The sequence below is a fragment of the Thermobia domestica genome, chromosome 5 (assembly GCF_964235325.1).
Source record: "Thermobia domestica chromosome 5, izTheDome1.hap1.1, whole genome shotgun sequence".
Classification (NCBI taxonomy): Eukaryota; Metazoa; Arthropoda; class Insecta; order Zygentoma; family Lepismatidae; genus Thermobia; species Thermobia domestica.
The window spans coordinates 66,815,457-66,837,603 of record NC_137458.1 but is presented as its reverse complement, the minus strand read 5'-3'; the positions used below and the strand labels follow the sequence as shown (position 1 = coordinate 66,837,603).

The 22,147-nt window shown below is 34.4% G+C and overlaps 1 protein-coding gene across 1 annotated transcript in view; it reads right to left on the bottom strand.

Annotated features, from left to right (window-relative positions):
* LOC145685940 (uncharacterized) overlaps positions 1 to 22,147 on the bottom strand; it is a 758,676-nt gene that overhangs the window by 11,192 nt on the left and 725,337 nt on the right. The window contains exon 5 of the mRNA XM_081758714.1: positions 874 to 1,177. Within this exon, the coding sequence (XP_081614840.1) occupies positions 874 to 1,177 (304 nt within the window). The remainder of the gene's footprint in view (positions 1 to 873; positions 1,178 to 22,147) is intronic.

The following is a 22,147-nucleotide window of genomic DNA, read 5'->3' as shown; positions in this document are numbered from 1 at the left end:
CTCATCCGAAAAAAAAAAAAAAACTTTTACACCCAACTAAACAGATTTCACTGGTGGAAGTAATGCTCCCGGAAGTAGGAACTAAACACACGGTTCTGATTAGTTGGCGTGGCACGTAGCAGAAACCACACGTAGCTTACATATAGCAGAAACCAAACGCTTGTTGCTGTCGGTTGCTGACCGAGCGTGCTAGCGCAACATGCTAGTATTTGAAATCGGTTTTAGCGTGGGTTCAAACCTGGCCCAAGGAGAGTTTTTTAATATTCATAACACTTTTTCCATTAAAATAAGATGAAAATAATACTCAAAAAAGGATTTTCTTACTTTTGTGCAGATAAGAAGAAGAAGAAGAAGAAGAAGTAGTAGTAACGGGTTTGAAGTCCCGCAGGGCTCGTTTTGTTCCACCTTGATCCTCCATGATATAAATTTTGTGACCAGCTTAAAACAGCTGGCTAGGATAGCGCGCGAAAAAAGTTACTTCCGGGAGTTTATTATTCTACCGAGCGGGTCGTAACTAAACTGACTGGAGAACGTTAAGTAATCGCTCAAGCATCATTTTTATTTTCATCCTGTTATCATCACTTAACTCACTGAAAATCGATGTTTGAATGAGTTAAAATCTGAAATTTATGTCAGGTGGGTTCGTTCCCACTATTAAACTAATTGTAATTTCCTAGTTCGTTTCGTTCGTACACGTTATCAGACCAATATGTATAAGGATTTGAGACAATGCATATTTCTACCTTATTATTAATCACTCAATTCTTTCATAATTATCTCAATTCATCAATATATTTGATTTTATCAACATGATTTCCAAACCGACATCTTTACCCACTTTCAGGAGGTTATACTACCTACCGTACTACTTACCATAGTCCGAAGAACCATCAGGCTGTCCTCTGTCCCACATGGGTAGTTCTGTTCTTGGTTCTATTGGTGGAACAGTGGGTCCTCGAGAAGGTTGAAAGTTGGGGTATTTAGGTTTCTCCTCGTCTATACTTTTCTCTGTACTCTGAATATAGATAGGATCTATCCTAGCGGTGCAACGGATTTTCAGGTGTCCATCTGCAAAATGCTCTGGCTGGACCTTAAATTTTATTCCCATGTGTGATTTGAATCTTTCTCCATGCCTTACTGCTCCATAAGGCTGTATGAAGTTGAAGTTAGGTTTTACCTGAAATAACAATGAGCGAAGAAAGAATTTAGTTATACATTAAGATTCACACACACTGTATATGATTTTGTAATAAATAATTGCGCGTTTGATTGTCATTCTGAAAAGTCTAAAATACTACATGTTTACGTACCCGTAAACTGGGTTACTTGGAAATTTTTTTCTTTTTCATACTACCCGTTGTTATTTATTGCAATTAATTTTTCTTCTTCTTGTGATGTTTCTAGAGCTTAGTCCGTGTTACTTTTTCCTGCAGTCATAACAAAATTTTAATGAGACTGAATGAAACTTTCCAGCAGCCAGAATGTGCTGCTTCCAAGCAGCCCTGCTTTGGGGGCTACTTGCAAAATATATGTCTTTTCACAGTAGTAATAGCTGTTTGAAAGATTGAGCTATATTTGGAAAGAATCACTTGTAAGATCACACTTTCCTGAGAAGATTGATATGCAACATGCCTATGTTTCTTTCATAGTAATGTGTTCCTAGGATGTTTTAAATAAAAAACAGACTTTTTTGCACAACCTTTTAGTTAAATACAATAAATTGTTGAACCAATCTAAACTAACTACAGTGGTAAGCTTGTTTTCCTGAAGACCTACAGAACCAGTAAAAATGGTTTTTTTGAAATAAGCTTTTACAAACGGTAGTTTTTCAAACAATACAAGGGAAATTTTGGCAAATGCCAATCCACGCATAAGCTCTTGAGACTTCTTTAAGACACTAAAACACGTCCTACACAATTTTATGAAATGTATGTATGTATCGCATCAGTAATTCCCTTACATTGATTTACAAAATTACCTGGTATCATTTTTACAAGTGTACTCTCTTAAAAATATCACATGATACTGTTAAAATAATAATCTAACACAGTACGAAAGGACAAAAATTGACATATTAAAATTCTTTACTGCAAAATCTTATGGGAAACAACTTGTTCTTTGTGGTTGTAGGTAGGTTCAAGCAAAACTTCAATAATGTCATCGTTGTCTATCCTCTGATCAATGTCATCATTTTTAATAGAAAAAAGGAAGGAAATAGAAAAAATGCCACAGATTGTCCCAGAAAGGTCATAGAAATGTAAAAATAATTCGTCTCATTAGGAAACTTCTGAAATCAGTGATATTCAGTACAACCAGATAAAAATCACTTTTCGTTATGGAAACTCAGAATCAATTTACAGAAAATTGAAAAACACAAAAAAGTATCAATTGTAGTGAGAATTTTTTTTAGACCAATCTATATACAGAACTTATGACGATCCATATTGTTTCTTTTAGATGACTACTTTTCATTTGTCTGGAAGAAAACGACATAGCTTTCATAGCTCTCTCATCATTTTACCATGTAAAAAAATGTTTTCCAAATAGCCCCTGATTTTCCAAGTAATCCCAGTTTACGGTATTCCTGATCATCTCCCATTAAGACGCATTTAGAAAAATTAAAATTCCAAGACGTTTCTAACAACATATTAAATATAGTAGGTATATACATATGTTTGTCCTACTTTATACATAAAATATCCTTATCATAACTTAACGTTCGATTCCCGATGGGAGCTCATGCGATTCGAGTTTCACAATAAGCTGTACTTCCACGTCTCATATATTCATATGGTGAAAGAAACGCTAAATTCCTACCCAATCAAGCAAAACTTAGCTTCAATCTCTGGCAGGGAACATGAGTTCAAGGGCTCATGGGAATTCTATGTTAATCCACTGGTTCATGTCCCATACAGACTGGATACTGAAAAGGGACGTTAAACACTAGGAAAGTACATAAAACAGAACCAATCAAACAGTAATAGCAAAACTTATGCTATAAGCCTAGTGTTACATAATTTATTGATTTGTAATAGTAAAAATAAATAAATCTTTTTTTGCATCCGATTTCCTTTACCTCAGTACTTAGAAAATTCGAGGAAAATTTGTCAAAGATTAGGAATAAAAACACCAAGTTAAGGGGACAAAAACAACGTTGGTTGTAGTTAAACATGCTGTATTTCACTAAAGAAGTAGGAGGGAAGAAAATAGGACAAATGACAGTTTTATGTAAGTGAGTAGCATATTATTTGAGAACATAATGAAGTGCTAACGAGAAATCAAGGATTAGTATGACTCTTGGAATAAAGTACTAACGAAAGACTCTTCAGATAGGGAGTAATGTGGTTTACGGGAAAGAAAGAAGCAAAAGAATGAAAAATGGCTAAAAGTTTTCGAACACATGGATGTGGAAAAAAAAATTGATAAGATTAGCTAGTCGAGCGGAATAGCTACGAAGAAAGTACAGAAGAAAAATACTAGTGTACGAAGTAATTGAGAAGAGCAGAAGAATTAGTTAGGAAATTGTTCGAGAGAAAAATGTATCATGATAGAGCTACTAGAAGGTAAAGTAAGAGAGAGAAGAAGAACAAGAGAACTACAATTGACGAGGAGTATTATAATGGTTAACTAAACAATATAAGAGCGTCAGGACGAAGATGATAGTGTTGAGAGTCATAGTACGTGGAAGCCTTCTAAATTTTCACAAGGAACGAACATGAAGCTGTCATCTGGACGTCCGAATCAAACCTAGTATACCAATACACGTTTTACCCTCATACCTATTTTGTCTATCAATACAAAACTTGATACACACATTTTCTATCCTCTATAGGAGTTTTCGAGATACATTTGGATTGTGTGCTTTTACCTGGGGCCATTCCAGAGAGGTCCAAAGTTGATGAGAGGGATTTCTGGAGGGAGTTTTCCCGACATTTTCCCGTTCAAGTACGTTATGGGCCGGAATACATAGTATCTCTGGAAAGCTTGTTTCATGCTGAAGAGAATGAACTATAAACCATGACTTTCCAATAAACAGTGTTGATGCAATAGCTATTTCACAGCGAGTCTACGATTTTCTTTATACTAACAGGGTTAATGGGTCCCCGGGACTTACTTCGGTCCATGGCACCTAATTTTTTGTGCATGAACATGTCTTTGTTATGTTTATCGAAAGGACTAGGTTTGATTCGGATGTCTTGATGTCCGTTCCTTTCAGTAAGGAATCTATCAATGAAAGCAGAATAATCATGATGATGATTAGTGGCCGAGAGATTATTTCTGGTACAGTAATAGGAGTCAATCTGGTAGCCTGACGAACAAACCATAGATGAGTGCTGTAAATTCCCATTTGAGTTTTGCAGTAAAAAATCGTATTATCTAAATCTACAATGTTATTGGCGTTTGAGGAAAAATAAAAAGGAAATGTTCAGAGACATATACCAATGCTAGGTGAACAAAATGATAAAGGTGAGTGTAAATCTTCATGTGCAGTTTTTGAGGAAAACAAAACAACAAAAAATGGCGTTAAGAAGCATGCTGTTTGTTGCCAATCTGAAAGAGAAGAAAATTTTTATTCTCCTGGAATGGATTATTTATGTACTACATATGAATAACATGCATTGTTAAGTAGTAGATTCTATCTATCGTTGGTTGATTTCTCCTAAAACTGACACAGACAGAATTCTAATAGTGACACGTAGTTGGACCCGATTTACTGTGTTTCGCAGGTGTTTGAGAACTTACATGTAGTAAGCCGCGTTGACAATTTTCTCTTGAGGCATTGAGGCAGATATTTGTGTACCATCCCGTTCTTGTCAAAGAAGGCAATGAGCATTGTCTTGATCCTGGGCTTGGACACGCTTGTTTTTTTTTTTTTTTTTTTTTTTTTTTTTGATACGGGGACTCTATAATGTGCCACTCCGAATTTTGGCGCTTGCTTTCAGGACCGAATTGGAATACGCATGTTTTTACTCCTGTTTTACATTGTCTAAAAAGTCCAATTTACTCTCCACTTGCTCCAACATTTGACTGTAAATGTCAAGTCGCATTTCCTTTTGTTCGTCATCCAGCACTTTTGGGACCAATTTTGCACAAATCTTGCGCATGTTCAAATTTTCAATAACAATTTCATGGAGCACCGTTTTGGATAGATTGACTTCTTGTATCATTCTCATACTCAAACGATAGTCTTGGTCCAAGAGTCTTTCACTTTGACAAAATTTTTCGTCGAAGGGCGTCCAGAGCGTTCATAGTCCTCCATGTTTTCTCGTTCGTTCTTGAAATCTCCATGCGAACAGAAAACCTATGTTCTTGACAGGCTTCGTCCTGGTAGCCTCCTTAATCACGAATGCCTCGGAAGCGGTTTTTTCAAACTTGAAGCAACATTTATTGGCATATCGTTGCTGAAGAGAACGCTGCATTCTGAGCGTCAGCATTTTAAAACACAGATCACACGGTAAGCGACTCTTACTCCATCAGAGCTTGGAAGCGACTGATCCAGGTAGCGTTATTTAGCTAAGACCCACCACCATTAATCCCGCTCGTGGCTGTTGACTACTGGAGCGCCAGGTAGTGGCCAGTCTGATTAATTTCCGGACGAACCCTGTACTCCTAACAGTGACACATATAGTCCTAATAGTGACACGCACAGTCCTAACAGCATATATAGCTTAACAGTAACATACATAGTTTGACAGTGACACACATGAACTTAATAGTGACACGCACAGTTCTAACAGTGACATTCATAGTCTTACAGTGATACACATACTATCAGTGACACACACACGTATATCATAACAGTGACGCACATACTTATAACAGTGAAACATATAATCCTGATATTGACACATATAGTCGTAACAGTGACACACACAGTCTTAACAGTGACATAGATACTTTAAATAGTGACACATATACACCCCATAGTGATGCATCTATTACTTGTAATCCAAAGAATGCAACAACCAAGATTATTGCGATACATGTATTAACACCAGAGTAATCTGTAGTGCTATAACTGATGAAATATCTGGGAGAAGAAAAGTCGTCACTGCAATAGCTAAATAATTATTACTGTACCTACTATTACGGTTAACATTTCGTATATGATCACCGTGAAATTCTACATTGGGATGCATCTTTGTGTGGATGTGATTTCTAAGAATATTCTTGTATCTCTCCACTTTGTTTTTTCAGCGATTATCTTTATTTTCGGATATTCAGTTTTTTAAAATATCTTTTAATCTACCTGACAAAAGAGCGAGTAGTTACATAATATACTTTTACCAGGTTCGGGGAAGTCTTTTACAATGAGCTTTCAGGTGGGTTTGTAACAGTTTCCTGGTTTCAAGTGGAATTGAAATCAATATACACATTGAATTTTATTCTATTTCTTTTATTAATCCACAGAAAATAGCTTTTCTTGCTGTAAACAGATTCTCTATATTTCCCTATTTGAGTGTCAAAGGAAAAGTGTCTATGCGGTCCTGACTTTGCAGCAAAGGAAAGACAGTAAAGGATTTCTGTTTCATCGAAGTAAGACTAGTATATAAGTGAATATTAATGAATAAAGAGAAACAAAGAAGATATTTGGGCAACGTTTTTGCAGTAATTGAAGAAGCCAGAATAGAATGCGGGCAAAAGATTTTGCGCATAACGTTCTAAAAGAATGAAAATAGACGCACAGAGAGATGTAATCATTTCGGAGTATCAGGGTAGTAGTTATTTTATGTGCGACAAATGGAGAATAAAGGAGTAAAAGAAAAAGAGGAGAAAGAGAATCCTAGATATATACGTATTCAAGAGTTGCGGGCTATATACGTTTTGTGTTATCACAGCTACGACGAGGTGAAACGGATTTTTATTTCCCTTTTGTTGCGCGTGCGCTGTTTTGACTTTTTAAAAAAGAAAATACATTTTCTGTAACCATTTTCTTTTTCCTTTGCCTTGAAGGCCTTTTCAAGAAGCCTGATTAATTGTTTCTTCTCTTCTTCTTCTTTCTCTTCTCTTTCTTCTTAAAAATTCACAAAACTTTACCGGAAAATCTTTCCTTAATTCTGAGCCGGAAAAGAAATACAGTCAAGAAATATTAAAAAATAGAAGTTTTTCGTTTTTGTTCTTTATTAAAGTTTTATAGCATTTATTTAATTTTCTTTTATTATTTTACGCACACAAAGAGAAAAAGGAAGTCTTTGTAAATTGTACTGCTTTTCTATCTATACTACTATAAATTTTTAACTTATCGAACTACTTGGACAAAGTACATTTATTTTATTTTGTTACGTCTTGCAATAGAATTTCCTTATAACAATACTAATGGGAATTATTTCTTTGTGCGTCTTGTAACAGAACATCATATTAAAACTTGATTTTTTTTATATATCTGACTGCTTTAACAGTTATCCTTCTATCTCATACTGCATCTAATTTAATGGTATATCCCTTTATTTTATCCCATCTGACTTTTTCATTATTAATAACTAATATAAATTGTTTGCTGGTAGGAGATATGTGGGATAAGTTAATTTTTTTTGGAAACTTACTCAACACTTTGGTTATGAGGTTAATAAAACTTGTTGACTAGATTTCGAATTCAGCTGTAGTTCTGGAACTCTAACTGAAAGTCAACTTAAGATAAATTTTTCGTAAGCCAATTTCTAGTTTAAATAATTCCGCCAATGATCCCCAACATCAGTGTTAAATTATTTGGCGGAAGCTGGCTGAAAATGATTCGTACTCTTCGGTTGTATGCAATCCGCCTTACGTTGTTGAATTTATGGTTGAAGCGTATTTTAGAAAAAAAAAGAAATGAAATATTTGAGTTTTACGTCCCACGGTTATGCCGGTTACGCTAAAGGAGACGGTGATGATGAGAAATGAATGAAATGGTGGAATGAAGAAAGTGGGAGGAAACGGGAGAACCCCGAGAAAACCCACGAACACGGTGTTTGTCCACCACAAAGTCCACACGGCCCGAGCTGGGATCGAACCAGGGACCCCAAGCACCGGAGGTGAAAAGCGTATTTTAGAAAAAGTATTTCTCAGGCGTTGCAGGAATTATTTTATTATTTTTAAATAATATTTTATGTTTTATACCTTCCTTGGGAATTGCTTATTCTAAATACAGTAGCATCGAAATACAATCAACAGTTCTTGTTATAATCGAGTACAGCCTTATATACATTCACACATAAGGTTATACTGAGAACTTTCTTTGTTTGAAGATGTTCATAAAATATTATAGATATTATACCATTCCCCCTGTCTTTAGAAGATGAATTTTCGAAACCACTTGCATCAGCTTACATTTAATGAGTATATATACCAAGTTTCATCTGCCTAACTTGAAGGGCTTGTGAGATTGACAAATTTAGAAGCTCTTCCTCCCTTCCTTTTAGGATAAGTCATTTTCAAGGTTTTAAACAACTTTGGATCTCATTCCTAAAGTTACCTAAATTATATAATGCAAACGGGGTTGATTTATACAATGTAGAAAAGAACATTCAGTTTCACATATATTCTTTAATTTTTGAATATTATTCTTTTGTAACTTTGATTTTCATTAAATAATATTAAAACATGGAAGATAAACTAAGTTAAAGCGTTTGAGGAAAGATTTGTGTCTTAAATGCATGGAGCTGTGCTTTGCTAATTCAATTCATATTGCTAATGCCTTGATTGGATAAACACATAGTAAGGGTTTCTAATCTTTATTAAAAACGCAAGACGCCTCATTCTGTCCTAATAGCTTACAATCAGGATAATGGTAGTCGCTAGTTGCACTGTCTCCTTCCCAATGAAAAAAGGTATCGCTAGCGTGCAAGCACGTTGCAGACGAGCCGAAAGACTTGGAAGAAGTAGTCACAATTAACACGGAAATCTATACCATTAATCCCTGTGTGCTATGCAACCCAACAAAGCCAAATGCATTGTGGGTTGCATAACATTGCGTTATCATTTCATTAATCCTTTTACTTAAAAGCTGCAGCTTAGACTAATTGAGATACAGACACGAGTCATACCTTCTTTGAATTGCAATGGAGTGGAATTTCTAACAGTATTATATACATTTTGGTGTTACGTACTTGGAGGAAGATAACGGAGGAACAACTGAAATTTTCTTTATTCCTAAATTTATACAAACATTCCCTAATAAACCCCAAATCATTCATTCATTCAATTATCCGGCTTATTAGTCCTGATTCTGATAGCTGTGAAGATACAAACAATACAGGAATAAATTGTTGGATTTCCAAAATATCATGTCAGTTTAAAATGGATCGGTCTAATATTAATTTGTGAGCAAAAATGTTTCTTAATGTCTTTTTTTTTTTTTTTTTTTGCAGATTCTGTGTTTTTATTTTCTTGTAAATTAGAAGACTATTTTTTTTATTTACTTACACATTGGTATGATAGTAATTTACTGCAATTACTATTACATTTTCTATTTACAACTTAGATTACATATCAACATCAAAATTCCATTAGTCTGCGTTCGCCCGTGGCGAGTGAAGCTACCATAGGATATAAGTACGGGCAGTGTCATTAGCCGAAAAGAAAAAGGATTAAGCAATGAATATATAAAAATGCAATCATTCAGTCAAACATATAACGCTTATGGCTTTTTATATAACTTCAAGACAAATAGAGAACATTAATTATGTTAAGCAAACTAATAATTATTTCCAGACCATTACAGAGCTTCTGACATTTTAATTGTCTGGCCCACAAATTTCTGCACTATACGCATCATTTAAGGTTTTATGATTGGGGAGGGGCAGTATTCTCCATGGACATAAGAGTTTCACAACTTTGGATCGAAAGATCCAATATATTTCAATCAAAAATTTTCTTGTACGCCTCATATCTGAAGAACTATATATAGTGTAGCCAAATCCAAACTATCACTTAACTCAGTATGATGTGCTTATTCCATAAAAATTACAAAAACTCGATTTAGGGGCCATTCAAAAATTTTGTGGCCCTAGATCCAAAAACTAATTATTGGTCAAGATCGTAACATTTTGATGGATTTTTTGTATCATTCCTAAAATTCTTGGCCAAGATTGCAATCTTTTGATCCATTTTTGGAACTTCCCTAAAATTCTTGTTATTAGTATACAATTGATTGTGTATTTCTCAAACTCAGAGGAGGGCGCAATCGATCCTGTTCTTCCTTAATGATGCCGCTCTACCGAAGGTTTTAAAAACAACTATGAGTACATTTATTAGCGTTTTGTAATAGATATTGTCTCGCTTACTTTCTAAGTTTTTAGTGTAATAAGTTCTTCACTAAGAATAATATAAAAGTGAGAATGGATATAGCTTAAACTCTTCATAATAATGTAAATAGTACTGGGAAAGATGTTTCCAATAATATGATCCTAACCGATGATAAAAAGCCTTACCGATGTAACACAAATTGTTCAAACACCATACAGTGTGTATACTTTACACCAGCAGGGCTACTTTGCGCCGAATGCAAAAAATGTTTCGTACGAGTGCGTTGACAATATTGTATTTTGTAACGCAGTAATGAAGCAATATCACAGATAGTCCGTATTTGAAAGTGAAATGAAATCTTTCACTTTAACGCCCCACAATCATGCCTGTTAGATTAAGGAAGACAATGATTAAAGCAAGTGAATGATGATGGAAGAATTGGTGGAATGAGAATGTGGTAGAAAACGGAAGTACCCCGAGAAAACTCACGGATACGATGTTGTCCACCACAAACTTACTTGGCCAAGCTTCGAACCAGGGACCCAACACACCAGAGGTAAGCGCTCTACTACTGAACAACGGTCCCTGGTCCGTAATTGAGCTGTTATTTACTCTGTTATAAGACAAGGAAGTCTAGTTCACAGATTTACGCACAAAACAATATAAATCTATATTTATCTTAATCTTTATGTACTGTAAAGAAGTAAACGATCTTAAATTTGATCTCGATGTCTGGAAGGACTATATTAGAGTGAATACTTCCATTTTTACTAAGGAAATGAAAGACCCAGATGCCATATTGCTGTAAAGTTCAGTTAAGAATACAGAATGAGTTTACTTTGGACCACATGGAAATGTAGAAAAGCGATTAGATATTACAGATACCAGCTGCTGAAAGCACTGTGATAGAACTAGAAGTGAAAGAGAAGGAAGATAAGAGCAAAGCCAGGTAAGAGTGTGGCACATGATAATTTGCAAGAGCTGGACGTACTGTAGTACGATTTTACTTCCAAACTTTAAAAAAATAATAGTAGTAATGCAGTACGAGTAGTAAGCAAGTTTTGTACAGTAGTGGTTCTGATAAAGAATCAAACAAATATATAAATACTTCACATGTAAGTTGGAGGATATATGAAGATGAAGATTATGCGAATAATTTCTATCAGAATTGAAGATAACTGGAAGCCTTTGAAGAAAATGGAGGTTGAATTTGTTCTATTTTTATATGAAGGAAAACTATTTGCCGATCAAATTATATAAGTAAAAGACAGAAAGGCTATTTTTAATGTCATGGCAAAATCAGGACGGTACTGGAAGTGGACAGTAAAGATATTTTGGAATATTTCTGGTAAACTGTTATCGGCATTATCAGCAATCCAAACCTAATCTCACGTCGTAGTAAGTATTCAGTTCCAGAACTATAAACATCTTGTCAGTGTAATAGACTGACGTACATACAAAGATAGTGTAGATTACATAAGATTCTTGTTTACTTTGTATCGTAATAATTTTGCAATGTTATAGAAGATATAGTCGTTTGTTACGTTTGAGTTACGGAACTGTAATACAAAACTTCCTAATGTAAGTAATAATTTTTGCGAATAGTTTAGGTACTGGTTCTACATGATTTATGTCGGCAATGTAAACTTATTTCACAGAATATTCAGTAAATGTGTAAGACATTGTTAAGAATAACAATAAAGAATTATAAATTATGCATAATTTATATATATGATATTTTCGTTAGAATTGTTTGTGTGTTTGTAATCCTAAATGGTAGAAAGATTCACTGCACACACTTCGTAACTTCATACACCAAGCGGTACACAATAGTACAGAAATTACAAATTTGCACTGGTTCAAAGATACACACTCATATGAGTTTTGAAACTAATTCCATCAGCAATCACATTTACGGTAAAGTATACCCACTTTAGGGTAGTATATATATGGATGCAAAAAGGTGGATGGGAAATTTAATAATATTCATGGGAAATCACTATTACGCTAAGAGGTGAGTAAATAGCAAATAATAGCGTAACATGTATACCACGTGAAGCAGTTTGATTTATCACGTGCACACAATGCGAAAAATTGAATTTTTGCGTTTCCCACTCAAAAACTTTAGAAAGTGAATGAATACTTGAAAATAGAAAATTTTTAAATCTTTAGATTTTTCGAGGAGAAAGTCATTTTGTTTCATTTCAGCGTCTTGTTCCACATACAAATTAGTATTTTTCATCCTGAGCATTATGTTAACTTGCTAATCTGAACAGTACTGCGGGTCATCTATCAAGCAAGGACGATATCCATAATTAGTTCCATAAGAGTACATGCGAAACTGATTTTTGATTGTCTGTATCTATCTTTGCATCGACTGGATGGATCACCTCCATCAAGTACTCAATTCCTATCTTTTGACCCTGTACATTCAGGTCAAAATTAATGATGATCTACCATGTAGTTTCTTAGATTTTGTTTCTCCCGGACGAACACACAGATAGACGGAGTAAATATATAAAAGAGTTTTTGCTAAACCAAACTTTTTTTTATAAAAAAAGTCAAATTTCCTAAATTTTAACTAAAGAAATAAAATAAAACATATAATCTGGAAAACTAATATTTAGAATTTTTCTTTTGCTCAAAATGTAGCTAGATCAATAGATATGAAAGTAATAGGATATGTTAAAACTGTGCTTCGTTTGTGTACATAACTCACAAGGTTACCCGTGATAGAAACATAAACTACGTATATATACGTAACACGAAACGGTATTTAATATTTTTAAAAGTTCAATTCATTGCAAGTCGATAGGAGCATAACTTGTACTAGTTCTTTAATTTGAAACTGTGCTGCAGGTATTTTACTATTTTACTGAAGTCAGCGCCTTTTATTACTGTCGTAAGCCTGCGTAGAACACGTGATAGTACCTTATCAAAGAACTGGATAGAGCCTGAGCCTAGGTCGAGTCTTGTGTATGAGTCTCACCATTGCCTTCTGTGAGTGTTGGTTGTTGTGTGAAAAACTTATTCATGTTCGTACCTAGAAAAATGACGTTTCCCTCCTCATATTCAAGAATAAAAAGTAAATGAATGTAAGAATGCAGGATGGAAGACTATTTCGAATTGCACTGTATCAAAAAAAAAAAAACTACTTTTAAACAACTTTTAAAGTGTTGTTCTTTCTCGTGCATTTTTAATATAGATGAACACAACTTATTTGATCCAACTTTGCAGCAATTTCACCACTGATATTTAAAAAGCAAGAAAAATAAGCCGTTTTTGTACTTTTTAACATTATACTGTTATTTTTTCGTGCAAGTGAAACATTTGTTTAAAGCAATATTTTAGTAATTCCATCAAACAATATCAATAAAATTAATGTTGTACTCATCTTCAAATCGAATATTTAAGGGTCTATTTGTCATGCATTTCGTAAGTCTTTTTTTACTACCTTATTTCATGATTTAAAATAAATATTTAAAATGAATATATATAACTGGATGTTATGCAACACACACCCATGATGGATACGTTGGGTTGTATAACGTCCAGGGATGCTTAAGAAAAACTACAATATTGTTATTGTTTAACGAAACAAGCCCAAAAATCAGACATGCAACAATCAGTAGATCTAGTTGGGTAGGATGAGTGTAAAGGCTCGTGCATAGTTTCCCAGAAGGAAACAAGTTATTTTGTAAACTGAAAAATTTATGCTGAACGAAAGTGACGTGACTCATTAAGATGAGACTGGTACTGCAGTATACCGTCATGAAGCTCTCCATTATGGCACTAACAGTGTGTAGTATGGGTAATGAAATATAATCCAAAATTATGATAAAAATTTACAGAGTATTCAGAATTTAAAATTGTATGTTGTTAGAATTCCATAATATCCACAATTTTGATTAGTTTGAAAGATCATAGTTTGAAATGCAATATATACAGTACATTTTAAACATATTACAACGTAAATATATAAATAGTGTACTCCTATTAATACATAAATAGTGTAAAGAGCGATAATAAATTATTAGAATCTTTTACAGAATAACACAACTGAACAGAAATAAACATACAACATGGAATATATAAGATTTCAAATGACGTTAACAAGAAAGATTAACATATCACCTGGGAGATAGTATCTCTGGAAGAAAGCTTTTGTAACGGAACGGGTGGTTTTACCGGACTATCAGAATCTTATTTCATCTGATAGTTGGCGACCGTTCATCTGACACATGCACCATAAAGGTTCCCCTTCGCCATAACGTACTCTACAATTACCAATTCCCTCTTTCTACAATCGCTTTCATTTTATAAGAGGTGGTAAGAAACTTTGACTCACCCTGTACTGAACGTAGAGCCGGTTGTTGAATGGTTTAAATAAATCTATTGGCCAAAACCCTTTCATATTCGCGAATTATGTCGATAAATTTGAAGTTTTGTGTATGTAAAACGATTATTATTTCTTTCGTACTGTATGGTTGCGAAATAGGGTTGCTTACTTTGAGGGAAGAACGCAGACTAAAAGTATTCGACAATAAAACCTTGAGGCGAATGTACGGATCCAAGAGGCACGAGAATGAGGAATGGCGGAAACTTCACAACGAGGAACTGCACAATTCATAATGTTTACCTAACATTGTTGGGGTCACTTAATCTAGGAGGCTCAGGTGGACAGGTCAAGTAGTTAAAATGGAAGAAAGTAGGAACGCTTCCAAAATTTTAACTGAAATTCTAATTTAAAAAAATAGGAAGACCCAGGTGTAGATGGGAGGAAATATTAAGATGGATCTGGTAGATAGTAATACAAAGTAGAAACTGTTTGTCTACGGACAAAAATCAATGGAGACCTTTTGCGAATACCGTATTGAACCTTTCGGTTCCATAAACCATATATCTAATTAGTTAGTTTGAAAGACTAAAACAATTGAACACCATTAAAAATGATCATTTCTTTTGGAGTTCTCCCCAAGATAGTCGTAGGTTTTGGTAGGAAGGAAGCCGAAAGTTCAACTTATTAAAAAATCTTTTTTATTCTCAAGTTATTCACTTCATTTCTATAGTAACGGGATCTTTATTTTCTTGATAATTAAACTTCTAGAAATTGGGAAAAGATATTCACATTAATAAACAACATAATAAAATCATTGACAAATTAAATTTACAAAAGAAAAAAAGAAACTTACATTTATACAATGTATTTTCTTTTATAAACTTACTTCTTAATTTGAAATAAAATTCATAAAATTTATTAATTAAATAAACTTCATGCAATAAATCAATTCTTGTCAGAAGACTTTTCTAGAAACTGTTTACTAAAACTTCAGTGAAAATACTGTATTGTCTTATTGAACAAGCATAAGAACAGAAAAGTTTTAACAAGTGAGATCTTTTAGGAGAAAGTACATTTTTAAGTGATTAATATTAAATCTTGCAGTAGTCTATAATTTATTGTTTCTCCTTGAGTCTGTTGAGATATTTGAAATACAAACACGTGTAAGGTTTTTGAATTTTAAACTACAAAGTTTATGGGGAAAAAATAATTCTATTTGTTTTTTTTTCGGTCTCTTGCAAATCTTTTTAAACATATAGAAGATGCTAAAAAAATTGTACGTATTTTTCAATCTCGTTCTCTCTCTCCCCCCCCCCCTCTACACGTACATAAAAATGAAAGTGAGTATGTTTGTGACTTCATATCTCTTAAACCACCCGACCGATATCGATCAAATTTTCAACATAGACGAGGTTCAAGCCTGGGATGGAAATTTATCATTTTTCTTTGACGGTGCAAGTTAGGGGAGTAGGAGATATTTAAAAATGATCGAAAGTGACCGATATTAATGTCGAATCCATAGTTTTCACGGACGTTGAGATGAATAGTGACACTTCCAATGCCGTTTAAATCCAAATTTAGCCCCGTAACTTGGGAGGGATATATAATATCATTTAATTACATGACGCAATCTTAAAACTGTAATAGCAATCAAGCAAGCAAGTTTTCTTCAATCAGTATTCACAAGCGAGTATATAATTTTGTAGAAATATTTTTTTAAATGACTTGAAGTTTGATGTAATTATTTTGTGATTTTTTGAAATGTCAGAAATATTTATATTTAAACTGCAAGACAGTTGAGAATTCTACAATATTTCTACTCAAATTATTCTCGATTGTTGTAGAAGTACGTTTGTAATCATTATGAGTTTAATACTTTTTTTTGCATCCTTCCTTTGGTCACTATTGGGAAACACATTTGAAAATGAAATCTTACAGTTTAACGTTTCACGATTATGCCCGTTAGAGTAAGAGAGACGATGATTCAGGCAAGTGAATGATTATTGGCAGGATTGGTGAAATGGGAATGTAGGAGGAAGCGCAGAAAACCCAAGGATACAATGTTATCCACCACAAACTTGCTTGGCCGGGATCAAATCAAGGACCCCACGGACTAGAGATAGGAGCTCTACCAGTGAGCCATTGTGCCCAATTAAACACGTTTGGAATGAAGAAACAAAATTTCAATATTTTGTTTGAATTTCCTTCAATAGAAAGTTTGCTAAACGTGGTGATGGAAAGAAGCTCTTATAGCTTAAAAATAATTTCTTTTATTCAAGGTTTTAATCTTTCTTAAGATATTATGCAAAACTGAGCATTTACCATATTAAGATATGCATATAAGTAACTGAGGGTTAACTACCGCAGATGGCGACCCCGAAATACAAAATTTACGGAGAAATTTACTGAATCATAATGCTATTATCATAAATGTGATAATGAGAGTAACAAACGTTAGAAAAGTCATTACTGTATTGTGATTAATAAGAGGGAAAACGTAAGTTAAATTGTGGACTGTATGTGTTTGCGGATTGATGAGATATGAGGTGACGTGGCAGTAGAGCATAATCTCACAGTGTTTCAAACCCACTGTATTAACTGGGGTCAAGGTGGAACAAAACAAACCCTGCAGGGCTTTTAACCCCCTTCGCTTGCTGACGCTCGCTCACCTATTTCGTAACGTAAGTAAATCACTATGTTTATCAATAAAGTTGTGTGTGCAAAGTGGACTAAATATCACGTGACATTACGTCACGCTCGGGTGGTGGAACTTCAATGTTTATTTATCCTCACCCTTTGGAAAGACAATTGGCCGCATTGGTTTAGTCATTAATGACTAGTGTGTAGTTTGCAACCCTTAACAGTTCCGAGGTACTAATTTTGCGCAGTAATACTATACTGACGTATACGGATGTAGGAAAGATCAAAAGAAGCATGAAAATAAGAAATATTTGGGATTAATAGTGACTAGTGAAAACCAGAAATGAAACAGGTAAGGTGTATAAAAATAAGAACAGGTAAATTGTAATAAAATGCTGAAAACAGATTCATGTGAGTTTTACGGGGCCGCCATATGCGACAGTTTAGCCATAACTGAAATTATATTACATTGATATTTTGAATCCTTCCCTTGATGAAATTCTGACTACGCCACTGCCTTTAATTACTACATTTTTTTGTTTCTTAACTATAAATTTTACTTTTGAAAGTTTGTTTTCGAGTTTTAAATAGCATGCTTTTTTATGTTTTATATTTTTTGTGCCTACTGCTTAAAATTTTACTTTTTCTCTACTTATTGTTATCATAACTTCCTTTGAGCGTTGACTATTGAGAAATTATTAACGAGTACCGTTCTGGGTCTTTCGTTCCAACTTCTATTGTATATACTTTTTCATAGTCCGCTTGTCTTTTGTTCTTTCCAAACAGCGGTATTTACTGCAAACTTAACGGACCTAATCCTCCAAGTAAACGTCTTAAGGGGGAACGTAACCGTGTAACCACCCGGTGTGTGGCATCAAATAAACAACACCTGCAGCCACATTCGACGGTCAGAGACCTCTACAATTCGATTACAGAAGTACTCTTGAAGTTTCTTGGAGTTTTCTTCGTTCTCGTATCCTACTGCAAAAGAGGAAACTGTAAATTTCGCCACAAGAGAGCAGCACGACCTTCTTAAACTCGCATTAAGCCTGTCGCCAGCTAGCGTTGTTCACAGAGAAGAACGTTGTAATAATTTGGTTTATTGCCTTGTCAGACTCCGAAGTTGTTTCTTGCAGTTGCACGAAGTTTCGTTGCAACATGAAATGGACTAATTTGGACAATAATATTAAAAATACATTGAATTTATAAGGAAGAAAAAAGCTTCATCGCGGGTTTTTAGTAGTATGAATATTTTTATTTATTCATTTATTTATTTTTGCAACTATCTTTCGTAATAGGGCGAAATGAATTTTGATCATTTGAAATAAACATTTCAATCCGTATCTGATACAGAACTTTATTTTGCACACACACACAAAGAGCAAACTATTTTATAAATATAATTAATTTATTTATTGATTAAAGTTTACTGCGGATATCAACAGAAAGGCTATTTGTTCCCGTCACACATAGGTATAACCAGTTCTGTTACTGGCGGTACTGGGTGGTACTTAGTACCAGTACCTTTTTCTTATGTTTTCAACATTTTTAGTCATTCTTCTTACTGTTTGTATTTATGAAATGAATATTTCCATTTACATCGACTCGAAGATCGGAACAATAGTATATTATATGCATTTACATGAATATAGATCAATAGATGACAAAAAACTAATTTCTTAAACGCTTTGATTTTGATTACCCCAGTGGCACATGTGTGTGGCCCGATGTGGGGAAATTGGAAAATTCCAATATGAGCCCGCAACGTTTCCACAGATGATGCCGAGATGGGATGGCAAACATTTTTGGTGAATGTTCCATAAAGGCTGGCTCACACGGGCCAATATCTGATGGCCAGATATATTAGTGGGATGCCTAGATATATCGATATAGGTAAATATCAAATGCCCAGTTATATCGATCAAATGCCCAGATGGATCGATGTGTTTGTCACATAGTTCAAGATCGGTCATTGATCTGAAATAGTCCAGGAACTCTTGCTTAAAAAATAGAAAAATCCACTTTTTCGCCACTCATTACTCTTGAAATAAAGAGCACTTACTTCAACCTATAAAATCTTGCTCTTTCAGCCAATCAGAACTGCATAATAACGTATTCAAGATGAGTATGGAAAGTTTTTCCTTTTTTCAGAAAAGAGAGCATTGAATTCAACCATCAATGTCGACTAACAAGAATACAGTCAAATATTTGACTTCTTAATTTTTTTTTATCACAAGACTTCGATAGAGTATTATTAAAGATAGAGTTAGAGTTAGTCCTCTTCTTTGTCTAATGGCAAGAGTGCATACTTGGTGGACATCATGCGTGTTCGATTTCCGGAGGGAAAAGTCTAGAAAATTGAGTGCAATTACGGTGGTTCAGATTCTACCTTAAACTGTGTAATTCTAATTCTCACATAGCCTGGCTGCTGAACGGAACGCTAAACTCCAACCCACTCAATTGACATTATTCTAATGCATATGTAAATGTAATGCATATATCCGCAACGTATATGTACTTCCGTATATCCGAATGGTTAGAATGGGCCGCGGTGGCTCAGTGGTAGAGCATTCATCTCTAGCGCATGGGGTCCTTGGTTGGATCCCAGCTCGCACCAAGTAAGCTTTAGAGTGGACAAATACCATATGCGTTGGGTTTCTAGGGTTTTCCAGTTTCCTCCTACTTTCTTCATTCTACCTTATCATTTATTTCTCATCATCACCGTCTCCATTAGCCTAGCCCCGGCATACCCGTGGGACGTAAACCTTAAATATTTCATTTCATTTTCCGAATGGTTAGATAGTGTGCCATCAATGCTGGTGGTGTTGATATTCAATTATTCCCATTAGAACGTCAGTCTGGGTGCGCAAGTTAGGAGAAGGTAGCAAACTCTGAACAAGAAATCCAGAATAAATTGCGTTGGGAGCTGGTGCGCTGACTACTCATGCACCACATGGTCGGCGGTGATCCTTCGTTTTACAATTCTAAAATATACGAATTGATGATGAAGATTCAAATATTAATTTATAAACTATTTTGGGGAGGGTTTTAGTAATTTTCTCCTGTTATTGTTGCACTCTTGTACAGTTATCCTCAAAAACGATATATGTATACTTATATCACATATTTTTATCTTTTTAAACTCCAAAACTAATCAATTGGAACTCAGCTTTTAGTATTGTAGAGAGAAAAAAAATGTATAATTTTATAGGATGCTACGGGAGATTTCATCGAATTTTCTCTCTAAAATAAGTATAGCTTACCAGAGAACGAAAATAAAGAAATCACAATTTTCTCGAAATCGGCTCAAACAATTTTGTCTATTATCCTTAAATTAATACATCATTAGCATCATATTAATATTAAATAAGTATAATATACAGTAAGTCGTTGCTTTGAAGAAAAAACGTAGGCTAAAGGTTAGTTTACTCCTGGTGATGAATTCTTTTCGGACGGTTTTTTCAAAAATGACTCACGGACTATTTTGTGTATACATTTTATAAATACATACTTTGTTAGAAGCTCTACAATCTCATATAAGTAGTTGCTGGTTATATCATCCACAAGAGGAGGTTTACTCTTAGGGATCAGTTTTTTCTTGGACAATTTTGACATAATTCTTCTTATGTTGTTTATACGGACCTCTGTTCTCGTTTATTTTATTGTTATGCTGTTGTAGTCATGCTCTGAAAGTTTGATTCTAATTCCTCCATTTGTCTTCCTTTTGTTGCAGACAGATCATGGCCGCTCCATTAGAAGATTGCACCAAAGAGGAACAACGAGCAATGATCCGGTTTTTGTGGTTGGAAGGTGCATCAGGGCCCACAATACATCAAACACTTTCGGCACAATACGGAAACAGTGTCTTGCCGCAAAGGAGTGTCTACGAACGGATTGAAAAATTAAAAAATGGTAGCACAAGTGTTACGCATGAAGAAGGAACCGGACGATTATCTACGTCCACAAATGATGGCAATATTGAGCGTGCACGTGATATGGTTCTGTTAGACAGGCAAGTGACTATTGATGGAGTGGCACATCTGGAAATTAGTCATGTACCACAAAAACCGCATCAATACTCATTGTTCCTCTTTGATGCAAATTTCTAATGGAGCGGCCATGATCTATCTGCAATAAAAGGAAGGCAAGTGGAGGAATTAGGATGAAACTTTCAAAATGTGACCGCAACAGCATAACAATAAACTAAACGAGGACAGAGGTTAGTATTTAACAATATAAGAAGAGTTAAGTCAGAATTGCGGATAATTTTTGACTTACTCGCGCATATGTTTTTGTAATAGCTGCAGTATCACATGATTCTGTAATAGCTGCAGTATTAAGAAATGAATGCGAGAAACCTTAATGTGGTGACCCTTACTTTATATTCTTTTCTGTTTTTATACGTGTATTTTCGGTTTGTTGATTTTGCCAAAGTGCAAGAAAAAACATCACAAGGACTATATCTTATAGAGAGAAAAAAGGCAATAGTGATGTGGATAATGATTTGTAAAAAAATCAGTGATAATGACACTGAAAATGAGACAGAAAAAAACACATGACCACTCCAGTTTATGAAACTGAATGCAATTAATATTTTAGATAGGCTTGAATGAACAAAATGCAGAAAAGATCTAAGAAATATAAATATTCGCAATCTTCTAGTAATATCGTGAATTTTTGTGTTTCAAAAATAGCACAGACAAAACAAGAACAAATTTCAGACAGAAATAGAGATATGACGTCTTTTGTTTTAATTCTGTATGTTAACTAGTTAAACTAATTTTGTATTCTAACTAGTTATAATAAATGAGTCTTTTACAAGTACATACTCTAAAGTTTCAGTGGCGGATCCAGCCTGTGACCGGAAGACCTAATGTTTTGGAGCGCAAAAATAATTGAAGCTATTATTTGTATATTTTTGAAAGTGTATAGTAAGCATTGCCT